This window comes from Festucalex cinctus, chromosome 7 (genome assembly GCF_051991245.1).
Source record: "Festucalex cinctus isolate MCC-2025b chromosome 7, RoL_Fcin_1.0, whole genome shotgun sequence".
Taxonomy (NCBI): domain Eukaryota; kingdom Metazoa; phylum Chordata; class Actinopteri; order Syngnathiformes; family Syngnathidae; genus Festucalex; species Festucalex cinctus.
The window spans coordinates 10,615,240-10,641,626 of NC_135417.1; the positions used below are offsets into that span (position 1 = coordinate 10,615,240).

The 26,387-nt window shown below is 43.7% G+C and overlaps 2 protein-coding genes across 5 annotated transcripts; both read right to left on the reverse strand.

Moving 5' to 3' along the window:
• Positions 1–213: 213 nt before the first annotated feature.
• LOC144022817 (uncharacterized) lies at positions 214–15,027 on the reverse strand. Its single transcript, XM_077527945.1, has 16 exons — positions 14,718–15,027; positions 12,976–13,132; positions 9,793–9,846; positions 8,210–8,265; positions 8,019–8,091; positions 6,739–6,852; positions 6,452–6,657; positions 6,153–6,296; positions 5,092–5,257; positions 4,861–5,011; positions 3,482–3,611; positions 2,863–3,381; positions 1,751–1,849; positions 1,531–1,674; positions 1,404–1,458; positions 214–1,334 (listed from the first exon to the last, which is right to left on the reverse strand). Exons 2-16 carry the CDS (start codon positions 13,028–13,030, stop codon positions 943–945), a joined length of 2,358 nt encoding a protein of 785 aa, XP_077384071.1. The 5' UTR covers positions 13,031–13,132; positions 14,718–15,027; the 3' UTR covers positions 214–942.
• A 3,297-nt stretch (positions 15,028–18,324) lies between these two features.
• LOC144022603 (uncharacterized) lies at positions 18,325–25,884 on the reverse strand. Of its 4 annotated transcripts, XM_077527534.1 has the most exons (4): positions 25,060–25,884; positions 24,793–24,942; positions 21,463–23,316; positions 18,325–20,318 (listed from the first exon to the last, which is right to left on the reverse strand). In XM_077527534.1, exons 3-4 carry the CDS (start codon positions 23,290–23,292, stop codon positions 19,983–19,985), a joined length of 2,166 nt encoding a protein of 721 aa, XP_077383660.1. In that variant the 5' UTR covers positions 23,293–23,316; positions 24,793–24,942; positions 25,060–25,884; the 3' UTR covers positions 18,325–19,982. The 4 variants fall into 4 exon arrangements, with proteins under 4 accessions (XP_077383660.1, XP_077383662.1, XP_077383659.1 ...); XM_077527536.1 differs by lacking the exon at positions 24,793–24,942; XM_077527533.1 differs by having other exon boundaries at positions 24,793–25,884.
• Positions 25,885–26,387: the final 503 nt, after the last annotated feature.

Below are 26,387 nucleotides of genomic sequence, written 5' to 3' on the forward strand. Positions count from 1 at the left end.
GTTTTGTAACGTTTGCCAGCTCGTTCTCTCCCCCTTTGCATGCCGACTGTGCGTCTGGCAAGGAGATGAAGATCTGGTGCCACGCTCAAGCTGCGCCTGCCCCGTCTGGTTTTAACACGCCCCCGAGCGGGTTTTACGAATGCTTGCCACTCAGTGACGACGTCAACAGCAGCCAGATAGGCAGTTTTTTTGTGGGGAGGATAAGTCAGAAAGCAATGTTGCCATGTTTTCTTTAATTTATCTCATCAGGCTTGTATCTGTGTCAATAAATGTGAAAATGAAATACATGAGTAATGGTCAGTCAAAGGATGAGTACATATTTTGGGACACTCCACGTGTATGTGTGTGTGTGCGTGTCACTTCCGTCAAAGCTTTTTGAGTTCAACACTGCAATGAATCAAACTCTCGACATTGCGTGGAGTCAGTGATTCTGACAGCAGTGATGGATGGATTTTCCTTTCCATCCGGCAAAGAAGAAGGGAGAGCGATGATAGAAGGTAGACGGGAAGAAGACGGACAAGAAAAGAGGAACGAAGGAAGGAATGATGCATACCGCATATCAACGATTAGAGGACAGGCGGGAAGGAACGGAGGGCGTGCGATTAAAGGAAGGACGGAAGGAAGTAAAAGCATTTTGGTGCGCTTAGGACTTGCCTAGGATTGTTTGGTTCAGGAGGCAGGAAGGCAGAAAAGAACAGTTGGGATTGTTGGTTACAAGCTCTCGAAAGGAAGGTAGGAAGGGATTGCTGATGAAAGGAATGCCCTGTGGACTGGAAGGAAAGGTTTGTTGGATTCTAAGAAATGTGAAGAGAAGCCTGCCTGTCTGGATCCAATACAGGCAAAGAAATACCGTTGGAAAGAAGAAAACAAAGAATAGAAGGGAGAGACTACGATAGGTATGGCAGGTTGGACAACCAGTCACAAAGCAGACCACAAACGTCCTCACCACTGCTCAAACATCAGATCCAGCACTCGGTTGACGTTGAGGTCCGAATCCAGATCCAAGTCGGTCTCGGCAAAGGGAGGCGGCGGCGGGCTGAGCAGCCGCCAGCCGGACGTCAACGTCTCCAGGATGTCGGCGGCGCCGCACATGGCCTGGGCCCGCCGCTTCCGCGACTTGCCGGCCGACTGCAGCAGAGGGGAGCTGCAGATGGGCGGAGGCGCCGGCGCCGGGACGACGTGACTCGGGTGGAGGACGGCGGGAGACGGGGGGAGCTCCAGGAGGAGCGAGGAGCAGAGAGGCAGGAAGTTGCTGTCCTTGGAGTCCTGCTGGGATTTGTGGGATTGATCCGCTTGCGCGGGAGATGGCGGGATGGGGGATTTGTGAGCAGAGTCTAGAAAGGAAGCCATAAAAAAAGTAATCAAGCCGCTAAGTATCTTCAAGTTTAATCTTTATGACATACCAACAGACGCAATTGGCTCGTCCAGAATGTCATCGATCGACTGTCGAGGGTCCATCTATTGACGAGAAAAAGAAACGAAGATGAGTACTTCTACTCTCATCAGTCTTTGCAGTTTCCGCAAACCCACCTGTGCTTTCTGGATGGCCTCCTGCAGCTCCTCCTCCAAGCTCCGAACGCCAGGCGAGCTTTGGACTGGACTCGCCGTGATCTGCACCGGCAGCTCAAAGTCTCGGCCAATCATTTCGCCGGGGCAAGGCTGGGAGTAGAATACCTTCAATGGCATTTGGTCGACGGGTCAACTTGGTGCATCCTTGTGAAAGACTTGAGACGAGGTCTTGCTGGATTACCTGCGTGAACAACACTTCCGTTTGTGCATCTGTTTCCCGGTTCGATCTTCTGCATCCTGGTTCCTGTTGCAGGAATGGATGAAGGGATCTTGCGCAAGACTGGGGGATAGGCAGAGAGTAAAAAGGTATAAAAGACGTTAAGGGCTGGGGGGGGGAAAGTCGACTTTAAAAATAGTTTGACTAAAAATGTCTCCCTCGACGCTCCGGAATCATGTTTGCACCGGCGTCCATGTTTCTACACAGATCTTTTTTGTAGTCGCATGCAATGGATACAAAGTTTTGAGCCCATTAAGTGGCAGCTCCACTTGTTAGTCATTGACACAACGTCTGAAGTGACTTTTAAGACACTTTTACATGCGTAATGTGTGAACTAAATGATTGTGTTTGTTTACCTTAAATGGGAATTGCTAGCGTGCTAATGCTAACTGTTTAGCATAGGCTATTTTTCTTAGTGTTTAATAATAAACAGAAGATAATAAATAGTACAGTAGTTATATGCACTCAATTGAATTCATGTAAATATGACGTAGGCCTATGTGTGAACTGGTTAGTGCTTGTTTAATTTAAGCGCTAATGCTAATCAATTAGCATTGTCTAATAATGCTTGTGCATAGAATATAGTAAATAATAAGTAGCTATATCCACTCAATTCAACTCATAGATATGATGTATGTGTGAACTAAATGGTGGTTACCATTTGTTTACCCTAAATGGTAACCGCTAGCGCGCTAATGCTATTCGTGATTGCTAACTGTTTAGCATAGGCTACTGTAGTCTTGTTGTCGTTTAACAATTCATCTCTAAACAAGATAATGAATTCTTATAGTATTAATTCTTTAGGGATGTTTGATTGATAATCCATTTTATAAAGACTCGATAGTGACAGCCCTAAAAGATGTAGGCTACGCTACTCAAAAAGTTAACGATATTCGGCTTTTGGGTTAAAATTCAGGATGGTCCTAAAACCGTCGAGAGAAGGTAAAGTTCAACAGGAAAGGTTATAGTGCATTTGAAGTTCTTCCTGAAACCCAAAACCCAAGGATCCCCTTAACTTTTTTGTGAGTGGTAGAGGTCTCCACCAAAAACCAAAGACCTATAATGTTTGCCCTCACTTCATGGACAGTGTTGGCAGAGGCTTCTCGTGCCCTGCACACGGTCCTCTCCTTCCTGTCCAACTCCACACCCAAGTCAGTCCTCCAGGCGGCTCCGCATTGCAGGGGCGACGAGGACGACATGGGTAAGCTGGGACTTGGAGTTCCAGAGGCGGTACAGGCAGGCGCAAGGAAGACAGCATTGATAGGACCGCAGTGTTCACCAGACAGACTGACGGAGAGACCGTTCGGGACGACGCTCAGAAGGCCGTTCGGGACTCGGTGATCCGGGACGCACGTCTGTTGGTTCGGGCTGCTCCCAGGTGAGTCTCCGGAGCTGCAGCTCGAGCTGGGGCTGTGGTGGGCCAGAAGCGGGTGAGAGGGAGTCAGGGTCTCCATGCTGCCCCCCAGTTGACAGAGGGGCGCGGGAGTGACGCAGCAAGGGGGGAGCTGGAAGGGCCGAAGGCGCTGCAACAGGGCCGGCTTCGTGCCGGAGACCGGGAGGCCTCGCTTACGCAGCTGCTGCCTCAACTCTGACACCTGAGGAGGCAAAACGAACGAGGTCATCCGAGGGTGTCCTCGGCGAATGTGACTGACGAGGTCTTAGATATTTCCGGATTTACGCCGTCGCCTCGCTTACTTTGAGATCGACGAGGTTTGCGGGGAGGAGCTCGAGCTTGGATGCGTTGTTTGTGTCATTTGGCGCGTGGTTGGTGGCGGCGGGAAGGGGTTGAGGGTTCAGGGGCAGAGCTCCAGATGAACTCGGTTCTCTAGGAGTAAAAATTGCAAATATTAAATCACCAGAAACATCTTACTCCTTTTCTTTTGCTGCCAGCAATTCAAGTACAGCACTGCTATCCAAACTATGGCCCAAGGGCCAATTGTGGTCCTTCAGCCATTTTTGGTGGCCCGCAACATATAATAAAAATGACATCTCCTACTCATATGTTTCATGGACTGTACAGTTTTTTCCATGTGTGAATATTTACAAATAACCAGTCAGCTTAGTACTTATTGCTCCAGTTTTGGTTCTGAATGTAGAGATGGGATTCAGCTTCTGTTCATTTGCTAAATAGAAAGCTGATTTTCAAAGAACATTAATATTAAGCAATATACAATTTTTTGACTGATTGATTTTGATTTGTTTGATAAATTACCCTTGAAGTACAGTAAAACCTTGACTGGTGTCTGTGGATCTCACTCTGCTTCATCTATCCTTCCTTCCTTCCATCCTTCCTTCCTCTCTTTAGTTTTTCCTCTGGTCTCTTGAGATCTCCCTAATCTGTCGCAATTTAGAGGTTTCTGGGGTTGATGAAAGATTCTGGTTTTGTAACCATGTGGGTGGCGGGTGGTGTCTGGTTGCTGCTGGCGTTGGATTTCACTTTGATTCATCTTTCTTTCCTTTGATCTCTCCTCTGGTCTCCTGATCTGAACTTCACGACTCTGGCAAGACTGAAATATCAGACTAAGGTGAAGGGTAAGAGGATTTTTATATATTAATGAACGCAAATTCAAACGCACGCACACACTTTTAAAAAAGAAAGAAAAAGAAAAAAAATAACGGTAAGACTGCTGAATAAACAATTCTGAGCTCTCAAGAAAAAAAAAAAAAGACGACTTGTTTATTTCATTCATTGATCAAGCTTGTAACTATAAAATCAAGATGTGTATGGGTGCTCGTAAAAATGATCCACATCGTTCTAGGTAGTATAATAATATAACAATATAGTATAATAATAATAATAATAATAATAAATATTATTATTATTATTATTATTATTATTATTATCTCATGTCAGCCGTGTTTGTGTTAAGGACACGACTGGTCCCACTCTGGTATGGTTTTCCACAGGGGTCAATCTTGGGGCCCCTGCTGTTTTCATTTTATTTACTGGTCTTACAAAAGTGGCATGCAGTGCAACTTTAACAATAACACCATTACCAACTGATGTTTCTGAGTGTGTGTACAAGTCGCAGGATTATGATCAGGACCAATTTAAGGAGAACAGAACTAAGTACCTGGGCACCACAGGAAGTTGCTGCTGCTGCTGCTGCTGCTGCTGCTGTTGCTGAAAGATTTGCAGCTCCAAAGAGACTTGTTGCTGCTTGATGAGATGAGAATTGGCGGCGTCTAATGGCTGGGTTGGAGGGCTCTTCTGTTTGGCTCCTCCTTCAAAGACACACACCACAGGTAAAGCACCTTCGTTAGTTTTTTTGGGGGACCGAGAGGCGTTCAAAGCAATACTCAACCTCCAGGTCCGGACGCCCCTCTCTGGTCAGGAGGAATGTACTGGTGATACTTGAGTTTCTTCATCTTGGGTTTGGCGTCCCGCGGTTTCCGTGAGCGAGCGAGGTGGTTGAGGTTCAAGCCGGCCGTCAGGGAAGAGGAACAGGCAGGACTGGGAGGCCGAGCTGTCTGCGAGGGTTCAAAGCAGGCTCAGTGGAGTCGCTCCAAAAGCTGGCGTATATAAGATGTGACGCCGGGGGGGGAAATGTCAAGCTCTTTCCGCGTTGTTTGACAGCCTTTGCGCCGTGTGGAGGTTAAACTCTTAACAAATCTCCAGATGACAAGCGTGCGTGTTGCCTTTGACACACGGCCAACGGTGTTTGTGTGCGGATATATTAACCCGGGGGGGGCACAAGCATGCCACGCGCCCACAAGTGAAAATTGACAGTAATGAATGCGTAACAGCTTAAGGTCGAGTTCGCAAAACAGAAGAGCGAAAATCTTGTTAAGGTGAAGATCGTCACGCGGCTTTACTTTGTTTGTTGAATTCATCTCATTAAAGAACATGCAAATTGTAATTCACAAATCAAACGCTGACTCAAAACGCATTTCACGCTACATTATTTATAAGATCCCCTCGCACACGCCATTATAAACCAATGGCAGGTGGAGACTTACTCGGAATAATCCACCTCTTAATACCAACAATATCACGTAAACAAACATCGCAAAATTGAATAAAATACTTCTTACTCATAAGATTATTTAATGTATGAATGTGTGCAGATTGCTACTGACACATTTTGCAAGCTGAACAACCAATTTAGAGGACAGAATAATGTTGATATCACTGAGGGTCAGTGCCGGTGGCAACTGGACAATAGAGGGCGCTAGAGCTCCGCTCGCTCTCCCACCCAGCCAACTTGAATAAGACAAAAAAATAAGTCACAAAAATGAAAATTACATGTTGTCAAAAAGATGTTTTCAAATATATGTATATCTTATATGTATATATTTAGAAAATGATGACAAAGATTAGAGGTGATGAGTAAAATTCTTTTTTTGACATGAATCTCCAGCGTACCTTTGGCAGCAGGGGCGTGGTCTGGGAAATCAGAAAGATCCCGTTTGGTCGACTCGTGGTTGCCATGGAGTTGCTTTCGCACAGCGGCGGCACGCTGGTTGTCGGTCGGATGCCCTCGGTTGCCGGGAGCAACGCCAAGCCGGGCTAACAGAGAACACTGATGTCACAAAAGTATGACAACTCGCGAGAAAAATAAATAAACCTCCGCTGAAGTGGCAATTTTGTCAGTAAGACAATCGTCCATGAAATCAACTTTGCATCATTTACTGTACTGTAAAGGGTCCCCATTGCTCTCTCACCTGAATGTGGACCGGACTGTGATTGAAGGGCGGGCCCACAGATGACAAGTCACTCAGTAATTGGTCATCGGAGAGGACCGGCGGTGAAGGGAAGGTGGAGGGCGGCGGTTGGGGAACGACGCCTCGCTCGCTCGGAGAAGACGACGAGGAGCAGGAAGAGATGTCGTCTTCGAAGACATCTGCAGGTAGCGGGAAAGAGGCGGGGCCTGTGGAAATGAAAGTGAAAGTGAGGCGAGGGTCCACAGAGGGGATTTGTCGGCCAATAGGTGAGCACGCGCACAACTAACAGTTCTCAAGGTGTGGTTTGTCTTTTGGCTTCGCGGGCGCAGGTGGATCTTGGATCACCTCTCTGAGGTCCCGGCGAGCTTTTTTCTGCCTTGAGGCCCCGCCCTCGCTCTTCTCTGAAGAAGCAGCAAAGTTCAGGTAAACAAACATTCACCATAAAGAGATGCAGTCCTGTGCATACAATTGAATGGGACAATTTATGGTAGTCATGGATAGGGATGTAACGATAAGTGTGACATCGTGATATTAACTCATTCCAACCCAAAAAACGTGTAAATACGTTTTTGGGAGCGAAGGACAAATTATTTTTTTTAAAAAAACGTATTTACACATTTTTGGGTTGTAATGAGTTAAAACTGCCACGATATCGTCGTCGGCGTCATGTTCACGATATTTAAATGCAGGTTGATTTCCATTTGTGCAGTTCTAGCACCCTCTGGTGGCTAGTTTTTTTTTTTTGTGCAATTTAATTTTCATTAGGGATGTTTTGGCCCTTCTATGGTTAAAATCAACACTAATTGTCAGATGAAGGGGAACGTAATATGCCTGTGAAGCAAGTCGATATGTGGAGGAACTCGATGTGTGCGTGCATTGACAACATAACATTATAATAATAAAACACAATAATAATAACATAACGATGTTATGTCAAAAGCACAATATTGTGCTTTTGTTTTAGTTGAACTAATTTTTTTTAATAATATTGTGACCTTTTCTAAATTAATGAATTTCTTAATTTTGCTTTCATTTAAAAAAAAAAAAAAAGGTAGTAGGGAGGTCCCAGTGTCAGCATAATTTTTTATTTTTTTATTATTATTTTTTTTATGAAGTGGAAAAAAAAAAAAAAAAAAAAAAAACTTAAATTAAAAGTTACCTGAATCTCATTGAGCGGACGAATGCATGCATGCAAATTTGCAAACATTCACCGCTCAGTGAGATACGATCTTTATCGGCCTTCAGATGCCAAATGCCAAATATCGGCATCAATAATCTGCCCACTGTTAGGGAAAAGAAGAAAAAAAACAATCTACTGTATATAAGAGAGAGAGCCAGAAAATATATAATAAATAATTCTTGAGTAATAGCTGGGAAAGGACACTCCTGACAAAGTCGCGAGTAACAGCTCTGACAGGTTATTTTGCGCGCTGCCGTCAACTTCTGCTTTAAGGACTTGACCAGGTCACATTTGTTTGCAAGTGACAGCCGACCACGCGTTCGCCGCACTTCCTGTACGCCTGCAAGCGGGTGACAATTGCGCTCCGTGCGTTTGTCCCAACGTCACCTTGCGCAGCTACAGCAGTGACTCCACCAGGGGGCATCTTCGGATGTCTTCCGGCGCCGTTGTCAGTTTGACACTGCATCAGGAAACGGCAGCAAAGTCAAACCAACCAGACACGGCCCACCCAATATTCACTTTATTTTGTTTCCCCATTGGAAACAATAGCAATGTATTCAAGCACAAAAATAACTCACCAGAGCTTCGCTCTTGTCTTTTTGTTCTTTTTTAGGGGGACTCGTTGATTTCGAGCCTGTTGACACAAAAAGTGAAACTTAAAAATTTTGAATTTATTTTAATGACATTAATTTATCACACCCTGGACTCATCTGCAATGAATCACAGGACACATTTATACAAATAATCATTCAGACTCACATTACAAACAAAAAAACAAACAAAAACAAAAAAAAGTCTTCGCTGAACCAAGATGGATGATTTTGGAATGTGGAAGTAATCTGTATATCCACCCGGCCAGTAAAAACTCCACATTGAAGGCCAGAGTCACATTTCGAATCCTAACCTGAAAACTGCGAGGCATGCTAAACATGATAGTAACCAATATGACCAATAAATAAGGAAACTAAATATTTGTAGGGAAAAGATTGAAATAGAAATGATTAACCCTAAAAATTATTGTAAGACTTATTTTTACTTTTATAGCATTTTCTTAAGTTATTTTAGGGGAAGTCAAGTATTAAAAAAATTCTTTACATGTAAAGAACCCCCACTACTCTAAACACGGCATTCTGATTAATAATTGCATTTGTGGAATACATATTAAGCAGAAAATCCACCAGGGGCGGCCATTTTGACACTTGCTGTCGACTGAAAACGACATCACAGTGCCTCGTGCTGCATTCGAGGAACCTAGGAAGTCAGACTACATAGCAGGACGTATCGGGAACGCCCCTTTGAACTCATAAATCCAAGTTGCAAAGTCAGCGGGGAAAAAAAAAAAGAAAAAAAAAAGGACCCAGACTTCAGCGCCTGGTTTAACGTCTGACGTCACTTCATAATGGTAAACACCGTAGAAGCAAAGACCATAACATAATTTACACAATTCTAAACTCATTTATCTACGTATTTATTATAACATTAATTTTGTTATTCGAAAAATGATTTCGACTGACTGTGTTAAGCGGACCAACAATTTATTGGAAGCAGCCATCTTTGTTGTTCATATGTGCTGCGATCTCTTTGAAGTCGGAACAAATTTGTTGACGGAAAGTGGTCTCTGTTCAGAAGATGTTTGTATGTATTTAAAAAAATAAAATACACTGATGTACTCACTGTGAAGAACACACCGGTTTTGTGTCTTGAGTAGTTTTATCGTAGATTATCATGGATTTATCACCTGACAATCAATCAATATCAATAATTTCGTAATCGTCATGTCGTGAGGTACCCAGAGGTTCCCTCCCCTAATGGCGAGTAAGCGGCACTGACAAACGCATTGATACGTAAGCCGGCCTAAGGGCTCGGCTTGCGAACGTCACATGACCAAACCCAGAAAACAGGTGAGCTGTGACGGTCGTTACCTGAGCCCGTAGACACTGTGATGTCATTTTCAGTTGACAATTTGCCCCCTCTCTGACATGTCCGAAATCTTTTCACTGATTATCTCGGAGGCTTTGATAAGGTTGGAATCCGCAACAAGAGCGCGAACGAGTCACAAATGTGATTTTTTTTTTAATTATTATTATTATTTATTTATTTTTATTTATTTATTTATTTTAAAAAAAATTTACAAATGTAAACTGTTGCGTCAGACACCAACCCGAGTCCGCATTGATCTCGCTCTGCCTTCGGTTCTGGATCCTCAACTGCAGCACTGTAAGACAAAATAAAATAAAATTTAAAAAAAAATGTAAAAAAACAAAAGATGAGTAATGCATTTGCGTCGACGGGATGATGCTTTGGTTTTAACGTCTCCGTGAGGAATGACAAGTAAACAGCGGTCCGCTCAATAAATCACACTTGACGCGAGAACCGACGAACATGAGAAGCTGGCTTGCGTTACCTAACGGCTTTGCGACGCTCGCGCGATTTGTCCGTTAACAGTGAGCGCACGCGCACGCGCACGCAAAACAGGTGACGCCAACGATGCATTTGAGTGAGACCTGATCGAGGAGTAAGGGGGACGTGAGGTCTGCCCCGGGTGTGGGCGGTCGAGGCCAGTAACTATTTATCTCTCGCTATGTCTATTTCAGTCGCCCCCATCCCCCCCCATCCCCCATTTCAGCTGTCCCGGCCTCTCATGCCCCCCCCCGCACTCACGTCATCCTCGCCGGTTGCTGCCAGAACTAAACTCATCTCGTGGACTTCACACAAGAAAAAAAAAAAAGCCTTTTCAATTCAGTTTGATGGCAGCCGAAGGTGAACAAGCAGCAGGATAATGCATTTTAATCGAAATGTGTTATTTTTATATCACTTCAAGCTTCAAATTCATTCAAACACAATTTGCCGGTGAGCGTCCGGGCGCGAGCGGTGGCTGACAGCAGCTCCTACGTTAGTATGTTTGTGTTTTACTGTACTCTCGATGCTCAACAAAAACAAATTATTTATAAAAAAAAAAAAAAAAAAAAAAAAAAAAAAACTAGGGATGTTCGATACCACGTTTTTTTTTTTCAAACTGATCCCAGTGCGAGTACTCAACTCGAGTAGTCACCGATACCAAGTACCATTACTAGGGATGTTCACTAAAAGATATTTTTAAACAAATATATTTCCTTTAATTTTGACAAAAACAAAAAAAAACAGCAAAGTCACTCTTCAATAGTCTTAACGCTCAAAATAAAACACAAAAATGCTCTTTTAGTTTAAGATTCACAATTTTGAAGGATTTCCAAACCGGTGAAGTTTTGGTGAAAAACTGCTGCAAGCTAGCGCCACTTACAGGCAAGGAGGACTCACTTCACGTCTTCCCCCTCTGCCATCGCTCGCTTGTACTCGTCTGTGTCACAAGTACTCGAGTACTTGAAAAAAGGCTGGTATCGGCCCGATACCGATACTCGCCCATCATATATATATATATATATATATATATATATATATATATATATATAAAGAAGAAGAAAAAAAAGCAACAAAAATGCTTGTACTGTGTTTTTATTAAGAAAAATAGCACTGATGCTTTTCATTAGCTCGTCTATGGCTTTTTTGCATTGTTTGTTAGCATTTAGCTAAACGGCGTTTCCTAAGGTGTGTTATAAGCGGGTAAGCATGTTTATAAGCGACACGTGTTGAGCCAAATCATCCCGACGAGAGGATGACATTCTGGTCTTGGCGTTCACCTCTTATACATGCATGATGCCACACACAAAGCAGCTGCCAACCTTCCTCCTCCTCTTCCTCTTCCTCCTGCGTCCCCCTTAAGCCCGCCCCTCGAGCCGGGAATCACGTTTTTCCAGCAGGTGCTGGCACACCTTGGGGACAACCTCCACGACCACCACGTCATTTCCTCCGCTCGAAAAGACGACAGCTGCTCGCTAATAACGCGACAACAGCGCCAGGACGCGCTCGTTAAGCGAAGCCGATGGAATTCTGGGAATGCGGCTGAACGGTGAAGGCGGAGTCGGCAATTGCATCGCGTTGACACAATCATCGGTTTCGACAGACGAGGACATACTGTACTGTATGTTGTCACTGTCCAATAACAAGTGTGTATCTCCATATTTAAATTTTCTTAAAAAAAAAAAAATCTGGATTTTTAGTACACCTCACTGTACTAACTGTTATGATCAACACAAAGCGGTAAAAATTTCATTTGTTTATTCCTAAACGTCGATTGTCTTCATTTCATAGCATTTCACTTGGCTGCACTTATTTCGATGTTTGATTTCTTTGTCCAATCAGAGTTCAGCTTCTCTCTGTTGCCATGCCAGCTTTCGATCGTTTTTTTTTTGTTTTTTGTTTTTTTTGTAATGCTATATTTGAGTCCAACTTCTGGAAAAACCAACTGCATAAGAAATGAAGATAACATCAATTATTAATTTATATATTTACTGTTTAACTTCATTCCGTGTGTTGTTCATTGCACAACACTTTGCTTCACACTTTGTTTTTTGTAATAATTTATGTGTATTAGTTATCGGCTCATTTTAAATTTTAATATTTTTTTTTTATTTGTCAAATTTTACATATTGAAAAGTAATTTTTAAATGGATTTATATAAAACATTTTACTGTTAAATAAGCAATGACGGACATTTATTACCAGCAAAATAAATAAATAAATACAATTTGAAAAATTAAAGGGATACCTGACTCATTTCAGCAGTAAAAAGTTCATATTTTGTCCTGAATTAATTTGATAACTTATTATTGATTATTTTTCTTGTACAACTAATAACTTGCCGTTGACTGAAGATGACATCACCTGTGCTGAGGAAGCAGGTAACAACCAATCATGGTTCACCTGTTTTCTAGATTTGGTCCGCAAACTGAGCCATGATTGGTCGTTACCTCCTTCCTCAGCACAGGTGATGTCATCATCAGTGGACAGCAAGTGGAGAATTTGTATTTTAAGGTACTAATTGTACTTGAAAAATAACGAAGTTACCAAATTCATTCTGGACAAACTTTTAACTTGTTGTTGATGAAAATGGCTCAATAAGTCAAGTATCCCTTTATGAAATAGCAAAAAAAAAAAAAAAAAAAAATGGAGTACAAAAGTAGCGAAAATTGTTACCGTTGAGTACCGATATCGTTTCCCAGGTACCGAGAATCGGAACAGAAGCGGTTCAAATGTGAAAGGTACCCCGCCCCTATTCCCCACAATCAATCCGCGACGCTATTGATCACATGACACCCCATGTGACCCGATATCCAACTCACATTCATCTCTACATATTAATGCTAACGTAAACAATTACATCAGCATTTTGGGGGTGGGGTTTGGGGTAAACTCAGCTCTCCACTGCGCGTCGTCGACTTAATTGCCTCCGTTCCCGTATGCTCACCTGAGCGGAACTTGTTCCGGATGAGGAGTGACCTCTCGGAGGCCAGCAGCGTCATGGCGGCGCTGAAGGGCGGCGCGGAAGACAAGACACAAGAGGGACTACCTGGTGCGTGCCCACCAGGATGAATGGAAGCGATTCTTCTTTTTTTTGCGTGTCACTGCGGGAGAAAGCAACCGGGTGAGAGAGGCAAATGCTGACAGACAGACAGACAGACACAAAGCGATATTGATGGAGGCGCAGCAAACGCGCGCACGCGAGAGAGACGCAAACAAGCCAACTCTGGCATCGGCGGTCGTCCCTGTAGACGGCCCTGTCATCATCACAGTGTGTCACCTGGGCCCACCCATCGTCGCTAATAACTACACGGACCTGGATCTGTAGTAGTTCAGAATCAATATTTTATCTAATAAATCATATACACCTGTGATGACGATTAGAAAACGGACCAGATCATCACAGACGTGCGGGTGCATTTATATGCTAGCATTAAGCTAGCAGACTTTCGCTTCGGTGAAGAATTGAAATGAAGCACCGCGACGTTGATTGAAGTCTCACGTGATTTGATTTTAATCAATATAGCATTATTGACTAGAAATTGCCAGCCTGACAGAACTCATGAGTATTCTGCAGTGGACACACACACAAACCAATCAGTGTTGAAGCACATTAATAATTGAAAAAACAAAAATCTAACCAGGAACATTTCTACAAACAATTTTCAAATCAAGGCAAGATTCTTCTTCTGTAATTCTTTGCTCTTAACATTTAAAAGCACACTATAAAATTAATTGTACTTTATATAAGCATAAAGTAAAAACATGATTAAATAGAATATAAATACTTCAACTGTTAAAATTTATTGCGTCTCCTTCTGATGTGCCCAACTTAGCCACCAGAGGGCAGAAAATTACAGGCATTGCACGTATGAAGATAAAAACAAAGAAGAGTTTCACACGTCACTGTAATATAGGTAGATGCCACGGACTTCCGACTTCCGGGTTCCACACCTCAGCGCCGTTTTCGGCCACTGCTGCCCGCGTTCCAACACTCGCACCCCCCACACCCGAACTGCGCGCTCTCGTCGATGGGCGGGAATGCGCTTCACACTTGCACCCGTCGACGAGAAGGCGCAACCGAGTGGCAAAAAGGCGGAAGCGCAAGTACTGGGAGGCGGCCCACACATCGCAAACCGGAAGCGGAAACAAAGCTGATGTGTGGAAACCCGGAAGTCTTGACTCCTCCGTGGCATATACCCAATTAAGTCATTTAGAGGATAAATAACATATTTATGTATGTTTGTGTGTTCAAATATTCAGTACTGAAAGCATGAAAACAGCACCACCATACACATACTATTTATTAGCCCGTCTAAGGTGTTTCTCATTAGCATTTAGCTAGCAGAGCTCAAGGCAGAGTTATGAGGTTGTTAAAACGCAAAACGTTTAGCTTGACATTTATTTGAGCATTAAACAGCTTGCTGTCCGTGTTTTGTAGAATTGTTCACGAAATGTCAACAGTTAGCCATGCTAACTCAGTACATTTTTATTTGTGGGTAATTATGCTTAAATGCAGTAAAATATTCATAATTTCATTACTTTTTAAGAGTTAAGCCTCTCAAAACATTTACGCATCGAGACAGAATATGGCCAGTGGCACGTTCTTCTTCAATAAGACGACAAAGACGTGATTGTGGAGGCCGAGCAGTCAAAAGATGAGCGTGAAGAGAGAAAAAAAATACTTACAGGAAGAGAGAAGAGAAGCTGAGCGGCCCCTCGGGCTTGTGCGAAGTGCAGTTGATTTAAGATGAAATTTGAGGAAGAAAATTGAATGAGGAAGAGGAGGAGGAGGAGAGCCGAAGAAGAGCAACTCACTGGTTACTGCTTTTTAGTGGTGATTTCCTCTTTTCATGTTCTTTTCATGTTCGCGCTTTCATCGCTGTTTTGTTGTGCGTCCTTTCTTTGCTTTCTTTCTTCCGTTCTGGATTTCTTCGTCCAACTCAGGCGGTCGCCGCCTCTTTACTCTGCCCCAAAGCATCATGGGTCCCCGGGTGTCAGTGCCAACTGTCAACCCCGCCCCTTCCCCTCCGACCCTCACCACTGACACCTATACGACTTTTTTCGAGCAATTTAAATGTTTTTTTTTTTTTGCAACTTTGTTGTAAAAGGCATGTCACAACACCCCCCCCCCCGCCCCCCCGTGGTCGAGAGACATTTTATTAGCACGAGGCCAAAATGGCGAGCGTGTTGGAGCCGTTTCAAATGGTTGGAGTGCTGCAGGGCTCAGATGCTGCCTCCGGGATACTTCTGGGTCACCCCCTTAAATTGATTTAATGATCTGTGCGTGTGTGTGTGTGCACATATTTTTAAAATCGCGGTTGCAGTGAAAGTTAACTAAAACAGCTATATTTATCTTTAGCATTTAAAAATAATAATACAAAAATAAAGGAAAGGTGCTGAACTAAATCATCGTGCACAAGAGGTGTTTGCCAAACTGTATGTTGTATGTGTGCTCGCTGGTAAAGTGGGGGGGTGGGGGTGGGGGCATGGGGGTGCGGATGTGGCCGGAGCACCTGTTCCTCCTCTTTGATGGACGGCCTGCGTATGCTGGTTCAGCAGGCCACAAGCGGAGGGAGGGAGGAAGGGGTCGGGGTCGGGGTTGGGGGGGGGGGGGGTCCGTAAAGGCCGACGAGCAGAGCAACGCTTTGAAGTGGCAGCGTGTGGTGGGCGTGAGCTCGCCAAATGACTGCGATAAGAGTGGTGGGAGCGCTGCAGGGGCTGATGGGAAAACATGGTGGGGGAAAAATAAAAAAAAATACTGCGGCACTATGAGTTGGATTATTTCATTGATTAAGCTTGTAACTCACCTCAAACCGGTGTTGGCCTAACAAATGATATTTTGTCGCTCATAAAGGAAAGATGACTGTACTGCATTACCAGTAACCGCCGCTAGGTGCAACTATTTGACTGCCTCTGCGCTTTGGCAAGCCAAGCTTCGGCTCTGGTCTGGTCGCGACTTCTCTGCCATTGGATCGAGTAGCGCTTGTCCTCATTAGGGTTCGCGGCTAAACTGGACCCGATCCCGGCTGACTGGCAAGAGAGGCGGGCTACACCCTGTACTGGTCGCCGGCCAATCGCAGGCCGCATGTGGACAATTTGGTAGTTGTTATGGAAAATGTGAGGAAAAAAATGCCAATTCTGAAATGTGGACCTCATTCATGCCTGTGATGCACATGTAAAGGTGAATCAAGATGGCGAACTTTTGATTGAATTTATGGGCAGGCGCCGACATTTCAAGGCAACCTTGGGATGTTTCCCACCTATGACATCATTTCACGCACGTAATTTGAGGTAAAGGTGATGTAATTGCTTGTTAGCCGTGGTTGGACTCCCTCTCTGATTACCACCTGTCCTTCTTTTCCCTCTGACAGAAAAAAAAAAAAAAAAAAAAAACACTCCCTCGGTGGGGTTAATCCTGCTCTCGAGCCCTGCGTGATGTCAACCTTTGCCTTGGCGCAGTATCACATTTCTCCTTGCGGGCTCTATGCTGCAAAACGTGCAGGCATCTGCGTGTAGCCGGGAAGAAAATGTGCTAATGTGAATCGTTCACTTTTTTTTTTTCTTTTTTTTTTTTCTGGTCCAGGTTGGCAAACAAGCATGGCTGCTCAAACTGGAGAGCCAGAAGAGATCCTAAATCATCACCGGTGCAAGTGCGCCCTCACGTGGCCAAAACGAGCACTGCGACATCAAAAGTCAAATCGGCCTGAATTTAGACTCTCGGGTGCGCACAAATTGTACGTCTGTCGTTGTTCCAGCAGAGCCGATAAACAGCCGATATATCACGGAGCACACTGAATCACAAGGGAATAAAAATGCTCAAAAAGCGAGACACTCATTCAAATGTCACACTGCAACCTTTTGCATTTCAATGGCTTGGCAACGTGAAGCTGCCTTGTTCCACTTCACGGCGCACGCGCACACTGAAAACGTCGTCATGCGCTGAGGACCTTGTCGAGCTAAATAAATGATGCTTACAGTCTCATCCTAAGGACCACAAATGAGCATTATATGTGGAAAAAAAAATATTCATGACAACGGCAGATCATTTCCAAGAAAGACCGATATATATTTCCTAGTTGAAATTGCATGAAATTAATGGCAATTTCCAATTCTAATTTCGAGTTCCTGATCGTAAAACGACCACAAGAGGGCGTGTGATACTGGCATCGGCCACTATCGCGAGTACCGATACCTTGAAATAGTAGTAGAAGTAGTAGTAGTAGTAACTAACATAAGAGTAACACAGTACACAATACTACCATTAATTACTATTATCATTTTTATATAACCAAATATGGCTGCGGTATTAATTTGGGGATGGGCGAGCACTAATAGCAGATATTGGCCTTATTTCTATCTTTTTTTTTTTAAAGTGGTAACGAACATCTATATTCATACATCTCTAATGACATAATAATGATTATTTATGTAATTAGAGATAGATGACGTTTAATAATAATAAAAATAATAATAATAATAATACTTATTAATTAATTATTATTATCAGCATTCTTAGTATTACAGTGAAAGTCAGCTAAGGACCCGGACATTATTATTTTTCATATTGTTGTTGTGGTTATTATTATTATTAGACTGAGATCGCCAAAGGAAATCATTAGTGGAGGTTGTCACAGCAGCATTGTTATTGGTGCATTATATGATTAGTCACCCACCTAACGGCCATAATTTATTTGTTTTTTTTATGTATTATATAATTAGCAGTGGTGTGAAAGTCGTAGAATGCAGTATTGGAATGATGCAAGTTTTTTTGGACGGTTGACAAATATAACAGTGGCACGTTGTGATTAACTGAGCACACAAACCCGCAACGGATTCAATTAAATCTTAAATTTTAGAGCGCACGCACGCACGCAGCCACAATCCATTCTGAGAGCTCGTTATAACCTTTGCTCTGTGCACGCACGCACGCACACACGCACACACACCTGCCTCTCCTTCCACTGCCCCTCTATAAAGTCTGTTTGCCAAAGTATAATAAAGCCGAGCGTAACACCTTTCCTCTCGACGGGACAGCCACAAGGACCAAGTGGGGTCATTTGAGCAATAAAAAAAAAAAGTATTTAATAACTATTTGGAGCTGTGCAGTGTTTGAGGAGCCTCTGCGGACCGGCCGAATGACGAGCACAAGTAAAAGTGCAATCCAATAAATGAGGAACGTCATCACACAGGAACAATCAAAGCGGCTCACCAGAAGCTGTTTGAACTATGACCCTTGAACCTTCTTCTCTAATATTGTTGTAAATATGCAAGAAAAAAAAAAAGGTGCAAAGACTAAGTTGGAAGTTGTAGAACTGTATTAAATACAATTGAATATACTTCACAAATGAACAAAATGTGAATATATATTTTTATATATATATAACGTGTTGGAATAACGCATTTGGTTTCGAAATATATGTATTAAATACATCAAATCAACAGGCAACAAAATATAGAAAGCTTTCTTCTTTTTGTTTTCAATTCACTCGATTAAAAAAAAGTGAATATTGTGCGAAATAAAACAAGTGCAAATGACTCACAGTGTTTCTGTTCTGTTAAGAAATATAAATTTCACTACAAGGTAGTGCAACTCTCCTTGTTTAACACTGAGAAGAGTTGAAGTTACTTTTCGAAGCACTTTAAGGTCATTGATTGTGTGGGAATGCAATCATCATGGAAACGACACCTTTGCAATTGACAACAAAATCACCTTTTGCAATATTATTCAGCTGGCAAAAATCAGCCAAAACGGTAATGATAAAGTATTTGTTGGCCATTAAAGTCCCTGTAAAGTGAACATGAATACGTCTGCACGCCACAAAGAGTTTATAGGAACGATCCTGCCAAATTTGAAGGATTAAATAAATCGCCGAGTATACCAAATGAGGCTTCAACATGCTGAAAAAGCAAGAAAACTGCCGTGGGCGTGTCTGCTGAATTGACAACTTTCAATCAAATACTTTCACGACCTTGAACCAAAAAAAAAAAAAATGCTATCTCAACTAGCATCTTTCTTATGCCTCTACTATGATAGCTGGAATATATCGAACCAGGTCGTTATGGGGCTTTTCCATACTGCAACGACGAGGCGCTCTATTCACGACCTTGAACAACAAAATGCTAGCTCAACTAGCATCTTTCTTATGCCTTTACTATGATGGCTGGACTATATCTCACCAGGTCGTTACACAGCTTTTTCATATCGCAACGACGAGGCGCTCTATTCACGACCTCGAACAAAAAATGCTAGATCAACTAGCATCTTTCTTATACCTCTACTATGATGGCTGGAATATATCGAACCAGGTCGTTATGGGGCGTTTCCATATCGCAACGACGAGGCGCTCTATTTATGACCTTGAACAAAAAAAAAATAAAAAATGCTAGCTCAACTAGCATCTTTGTTATGCCTCTACTACAATGGCTGGAATATATCACACCAGGTCGTTATGGGGCTTTTCCATACCGCAACGACGAGGCGCTCTAATGTGGCTGGGGCATCGAGAACCCTCTCTCCACACGTTGGCTGTCACGACGGACTTAAAAATAAAAATAAAAATCTCACTTTTCCACCTTTTCTCCATGTTGTGCGTACACTTACAGCAGACAACGAGGCGTTCTAAAGTAGTCACGCCAGCAGATTATATGAGGGGAAGATGCCTTTTCGGGGTGAATTAAGTGCATTATCGGGCGTCGTTTTGGCCACGCCCCCCAAAATCAGGGAAACGAAAATGACGACAGTTTTAACGTTGTATCGATGCAATAGAGTGCAGTTTTTGCACATTTTCGCCGACTATCCTCACGTATTGTGTATTTAGAGACACACTTCGGGATTCACTTTACAGGGTCATTAAATGCAATTGGAATAAGCATACATTCATATAAATAGTTATTTTCAAAACATAAATAGAAATATTGCAAGTGCTCCCGTTTTCGTAAGCATGGAACATTTTAAGTCTCCATTTCGGAATCAGAGTTTTCTAGATGAGACACAGTGGAGCTGTACCATTCAGCAGGATCTTCCTCGTCTTCGTGCCGAAGGCCGCCGCCGCCTCCGCCGCAATCGTTCAGCATGTCCACGGCCACTTGGTGGAAAGGGTGCTTGCGCTTGGTGTGCCGGCGCAGCGTGTTGCGCTCGGCGAAGCGCGTGTGGCAAAGTTGGCACTGGTAGGGCTTCTCCCCCGTGTGGACCCGTTGGTGGCGCTGGAGCTCGCCGGCCTCCCTGAAGCGTTTGGCACAGATGGGACACACGAAGTTCCTCTGACCCGTGTGGATGTGCTTGTGTCTCTGGTGGAGCGAAACAAAAGACAGGAAATCGTCAACCACAACACAAGCTCAGTAAGTCAAACCATCATAGCTGAAACTATATTGACAACTCGAAACTGCCAAGCTGAAATTTGTTAAATTAGCTAAATTCTTATTGTTACTAACGCTTTGCCTGATTTTTTTGATGACTTAAGCTAGGAAAATAGTTTAGCCTCAGTGCTAAGTAAGATACCTAAACTGCCTGGAAACCAATCAATAGCTGAAACACTTTTACGTTAGCTACGCCAGTTCAGAGCGTTAGCTAACAAGCTAATGCTAAAAGCTAGCACAAAGAAAGATGACGAAAAGGATTTAATCACATTCCTGTAATGCTGTTTCTAATGAGTTAACTAACAAGTTTGATGTTCTGACAAAAGCATATCACTATATGCTTGCTAGCGAAGCAAAGCAACACTGACTTTGTTTTAACCAATTCATCAAAACCTTTATATAACCAAAAATTAAAAACCACTGAGACTGACGTTTCTTTTACTCTCTTGTTTTGTTTTGTTTACGGACAAAGAGTGAAGCGAGAGTGTATGCAAGTTACACTTAGCATTGCTAGCTAAGGGACAAGAAACGATGCTAGCCTAGCATGGTCTGTGTGGGAAGCGTAATGTTTGCCCTACCATATTACACAGCTAATTGCCCTGCGTTTGCTTTGTATCCTTTTCAATGACTAGTTTTGAACAGTGGTCAGTGAAAAATTGTCACCAACTTTCATTTTTATAGGACCAAAATTTAGCCCGCAGAGTTTGAGTTAGACCTCTGTGAGCTACATCAGGGTCCAGTATTTCAAACAATTCGCCAAGATTAAACCTGGTGGAGTAGATTAAACCCCGATCTGATCCAAAATTGTCTATTTCAAACCACATTTTATTTTGAAAATTCAAATGTAGATTTGGAAATCCAATCCTGCCTGCAAAAAGTCCCAAATCTGGATCAGTTTGATCTGGATTTAAGTTTTTGAAATACTGGGCCCAGATGATTTAACAAATTGTAAACATCAAGTCAATGTGCTACAGTCCGCAGTCTACAGATGATTTTGGCTCGAGAGCGGAAACGCATGGCATGAATCCTGGCTATCGTCACAGTTCCTGATTTGTAGCGTTTGCGCAGCACTGACCTGCAGATGGCTGGAGCGCTTGAAGGCTTTGCCGCACTGCTGGCAAACGTGAGGCTTCTTCTGCGAGTGGGTGATGGCGTGGCGCTCCAGGTCAGAGAGGTAAAAGAAGATCCGCGGGCACAGCTGACAGTAGAGCACCTGCCGGGCAGAAGGGTTGTTGGGTGACTCCGAGGGGGAAAGGGGGTCCAGTGGGTCAAGCGGGTCCAGTGGCTCAAGTTTAAGCGGCGAGGGAGGAACGGCGGCACTGGAGAAGTACATGTGATCATCCAGAGGTAAACGTTCAGAGTCCACCAGAGGCTCGGGGTCTCGCATTTGGCCGTCTGAGGGGTCGGGTGTCAGAGTAGCAGCGGCGGCTGTTAGAGATGATGGCTTATCGCTCTCATTCGAGACCTGCTCGGTAGGTATGGCTTCAGTTCCAACAGAGGAGTCGACGTGAGTAGGAATGAGTGCAGAGGAAACGGTGGCCAGACTAGAGGCGAGGACATTGCCGGATCCCCCTGATAGGATCACAGGCGGGTTGTTCAGGCCCAATCCCAAGACAGGGTGAGGCAACGTGTTAGCGGAAGCCAGAGGAAGGGAGATCTGGGACAGCTGACCAGTCGAAGGGTTCAGGATGGCGATAGGGGTGGAGGTAGAGTCACCAGAAGAAAGGAGGATGAACATCTGGGCAGAAGCACCAGCGGTGTTGGTGGTGACAGACAGAGGAAGAGAAAGACTCAGTGGAGCAGAGGGGAGAAGGATGGGAGCACTGGAGGAAGGCGTAGTAAGGATCTGGATGGTTTGGTTGATGATGGATAGTCCAGAGTCCTTGGAGGAATTTGTATCCAAACTGCTGAAGACTTGTGGAGTCGCACACGGCGACTCGGACACCCGTGAAGGCATCACATCACCGGAAGGTGCCTTGAGTGCATCAGCCAAACTTTGGCTGAGGTCTGAACCTGCTGAAGAAGGCAACTGCGAGGCCCCTTCATTCTCAACCGGGCCTTCGGAGCCGGTGACGTCCACTTGGGGCACCCTGAGTCCATCTGGACTGAGAGTGTATGGAATGCCCTGGTCGTCAATGAGAAGAAGGTCCTGGTCAAAGACAGAGGTGGGATAAAAGGAAGGCAGTTCCTCTTCATCCTCCTCTACCACGTCCCGGTCTCCCTCACCCTCGTACTCGTCCACCTCCATAATCAGCAAGCTGTCGCACGCGTCTAGAAAGCGTCCGTGTCTGGAGTCTCGGTTCGCTCTTTTCTTGGGGAGACTCAAGTCCAGCGGCTCGCTCTGCTCCTCGGACCAGGACAATTCCTTCAGATAGTCTTCGACTTGCCTCTCTAAATTTTCTTCCTTCACCCCTTGACCCAGTAAGGTAGCACCGCCGGCTATATGGGCTTCTTTTAGTGTTTCTGAGAGATCCGAGTGGATGGTCTTCGTGTCCAAAACATCTCCACTAGCGTGCGTCCCTGCCGTGAGCTCTCTACTCCGGTCCTTGGTCTGGTTGATAGATATTTGGTTTGTCTTTCGCGCACTACCGAAATGTGAGTCTTTGGTAGGTCCGGCGGCGGAGTTGGCATTGGGCATTGGCTGCATCGACCCACGAGTCTCTCTCATTTCCTGGGGGGCGGGTTCACAAGTTCCGCCCACCGCTGGCTTTCTCCTGTAGATTGAAAGAGCATCGTGGTTGACGGGGCACAACCGGAGGCTATCTGCCCCGGTAGCGTCGCAACCTGGACGCTGCAGGTCCCTCTTTGGCTCCTCGCTCAGCAGCTCGGACGATTCTGCACACGGGCTGCCATTTTGGACTTCCAAGCTGCCCCTTGACAGGACTGTAGCCAGCTGACCATCCATTTTGGGTCAAACCCATTTAGACATCTTGAATTTAAAAAAAAAAAACAGAACGCATTAGTGAGTCATATGAACACAGCATGTCGCAAAACAATGATGTCAAATAATTGGGGGGTAGGTGGGCTCATGTGTTGAGGGTCCTCAAGTTTAAAACAGCGCCGACATAAAATATCAAGTGCAGGAATAGCACACAATCAACTAGCTTGCGCAGCTGGTAAGAATATGTCATCATCACAGTATAAAAAGGCATGCCAAGTTTCCAGTCCGCCATACTTGGTATTTTTTGTTTGATTGTTTCGTATTCATGTAAAATGAAGTGTATTTCCTAAAAATATTTACTGTTACTTGCGTAATAAATGCACGAGCTAAGGTTCGGGATGGGCTAGTGTAGGTTAATCACAGCGTATAAAGGCCCTTTCACACTGCACTTTCAGTGTGAGAACACAAGTTCAGAAAACGTAATTTAAGGCCTAATTGTGTATTTCATACAAATATTTACCATAATCATGACTTAATAAGATTGTTAGCATAAGTTAGTGATGGACTGCGGCACAGTGTAAGAAGATTTGCTCAGTCAACAGCTGTACTTAACGTTTTTCCTTTTGATTGGTAACGGATGGATGTTTTACAATTATGACAGGAGTGTATTTCATACAAATATTTACTCTTAACTATGAATTTATAAATGCGTTAGCATCTTGCTGTAATACAGCGCAGTGTAAGAATTTCGTGGTCACGTGGCATATTATAAGTCGCGCTCTGTAACCTAACCGCCATAATTATTATTAATTATGATTAAAAATATAAATATATATAACTTTACTACTATGTTAGCATAGTTCATGCCACGCACATGAAGGCATATTCATATACTGTTTTTCTTTTCTTTCTTTCTTAATTTCTTTTTTTTTTTTTTTAAATAAATTATCTATATTTTCTATACTTATATTTACTGTAATGATGACATGTCGTAATAAGCTACGACGCGTTACGACCGACGAACACGCCGTCGTAGGAGCGGAACTCTTGTCACTTAAACCGAAGACTCGCGTATGTGGGTCAAGTTAAGTGAGCGAGATGCTAATGAGCCTGTCACGTGACCTCACCAAAACTACACGCGTCCTATCAAATGTGACGTTCACTGACACTCCGTTAAATTATGAAACGCGTCGGAAAACAAATCTTAAAGGGCTCGTGTGGGGGTGTAGCACAAGCACATTGAACGTCGCCTCTTCTACTTCCTCATCGAAGCGCAGAGTGGAAAATGATTATGATAATAATAAAAACGTGGTCGTGGCTCTGCCTATGTCGCAAAAAAAAAGAGAGAGAGGGTGATAAGAGACGAGCGGAATAGTAGGACGCCATTACGCACAGTCCAGGGTGCGAGCTGTCAGTGCGCCGCGACGAGGGGGTTCGAACCCGCGACGTCGCCGGCTGGCCGGCCGGCACACTGACGCGTCGTCTCAACAGCCGAGGAAGCAAGCACACGGGAGTTATATTTACAGTTTATGAGTGCAGGAAGAGAGACAGCCGCTGCTTCTTCCTCGAACCTCCAGCCAGCCATTTTAGAAGGCGAGGGTCCGAGCGTGACAGGACAAACTTTACGGCCGACCCCCCGAGCTCCTCGCCACTGCTGACGACGACCGGACAACGCTATGAAAATGCATTTTTTTTTTATTTTTTTTTTTAAATCTTCCTTAAAAAAGAAAAGAAAATTGAAAGTGTGCTCCACCCATATGCAGCCGCCGTGCTATGGAGGGACTGGCTTACCCGAGCCGCGCACGCTTCCGGAGGACCAAATATGTCTGAGCCGTGTGCAGGGTGATGCTGGCTGGGGCTCGGCGAGGGAGGGGTCAGGGGGAGTTGCTATGGCGGAGCAGCCTACCGGGTCCGAGCAGCGGCCATGCTCAGCCTATTAGGCATTTCGGCTGCCCGTGGAACCTGCAGCCTGCAGGTCTCCCCGCGACCGCTGGGGAGAGGATGGAGACGTTCTCGTCAAAGTCTGATGACATCCAGCTCAAGTATTGAGTCACACTTCCTGGACTGTATATGATGTTTTCAAGTTCATGTTTTGTGTTCGTTTTAATCTCGCCCATTTGATATCGCACTCATTTCACCTTTTCTCACCTGAGTTTGGGCGAGAGGCCAGGTACACCCCCGAGTGGCGGCTCGCCAATCACAAGGCTCAGACACATTCGCACCGATGCAGTTTGCAGAGTGCCAAGTTGCTAACCGATAGAAATTCACTTTCATCACAATTTATTTGAATTAAATGCTATTCATTTATTGGTATATTAATCAGCGAACGACAGAAGTGTGGAACTGACAATGCAGAGTAAACATTTTTGACTAGTAAATACATTAAAGAAAGTACATTTGAACGTATTTAAATACGAATGAACATACTTGTAGGCTAAATGCTAAAAACAGTATTTTTTTCCCATAATGCTACAGGATATTGATTTGCGCACATAACCAGTGGCATTTTAGAAGAAGAAAAAATGCTGAATAGAAATTATGCACCACAGACAAAATAATAAATCATAAAAATCATGAATAAACAGTATTTACCAACTTAATTTTTTGAAAGTATTTGTGTAATATAAGCCAAATGTAAAAATAAATAAATAAATAAATAAAATAGTAATTTTTGTACTTGCGCATGCGCAAGTCAGTACACCATGGCATTATGGGGGGAAAAAAATGCCAAGTTTTAGAGGGATACTTCACTTATTTAGCCCATTATAGCAATAAAAAGTTCATATTTGGTCTATAATTAATTTGATAACTTTTCACATACAATTAGTACCTTTGAAAACACATTTTGCAACTTGCTGTCGACTGAAAATGACATCACAAGGGCTCAGGTAACCAATCACAGCTCACCTGTTTTCTAGGTTTGGTCATGTGACATTCACAAGCTGAGCTGTGATTAGTTACCTGAGCCCTTGTGATGTCATTTTCAGTCGACAGCAAGTTGCAAAATGTGTTTTTAAAAAGGTACTAATTGTACGTGAAAAATAATGAAAGTATCAAATTACTTATAGACAAAATATTAACTTTTTATTGCTATTTTGGGCTAAATAAGTGAAGTATCC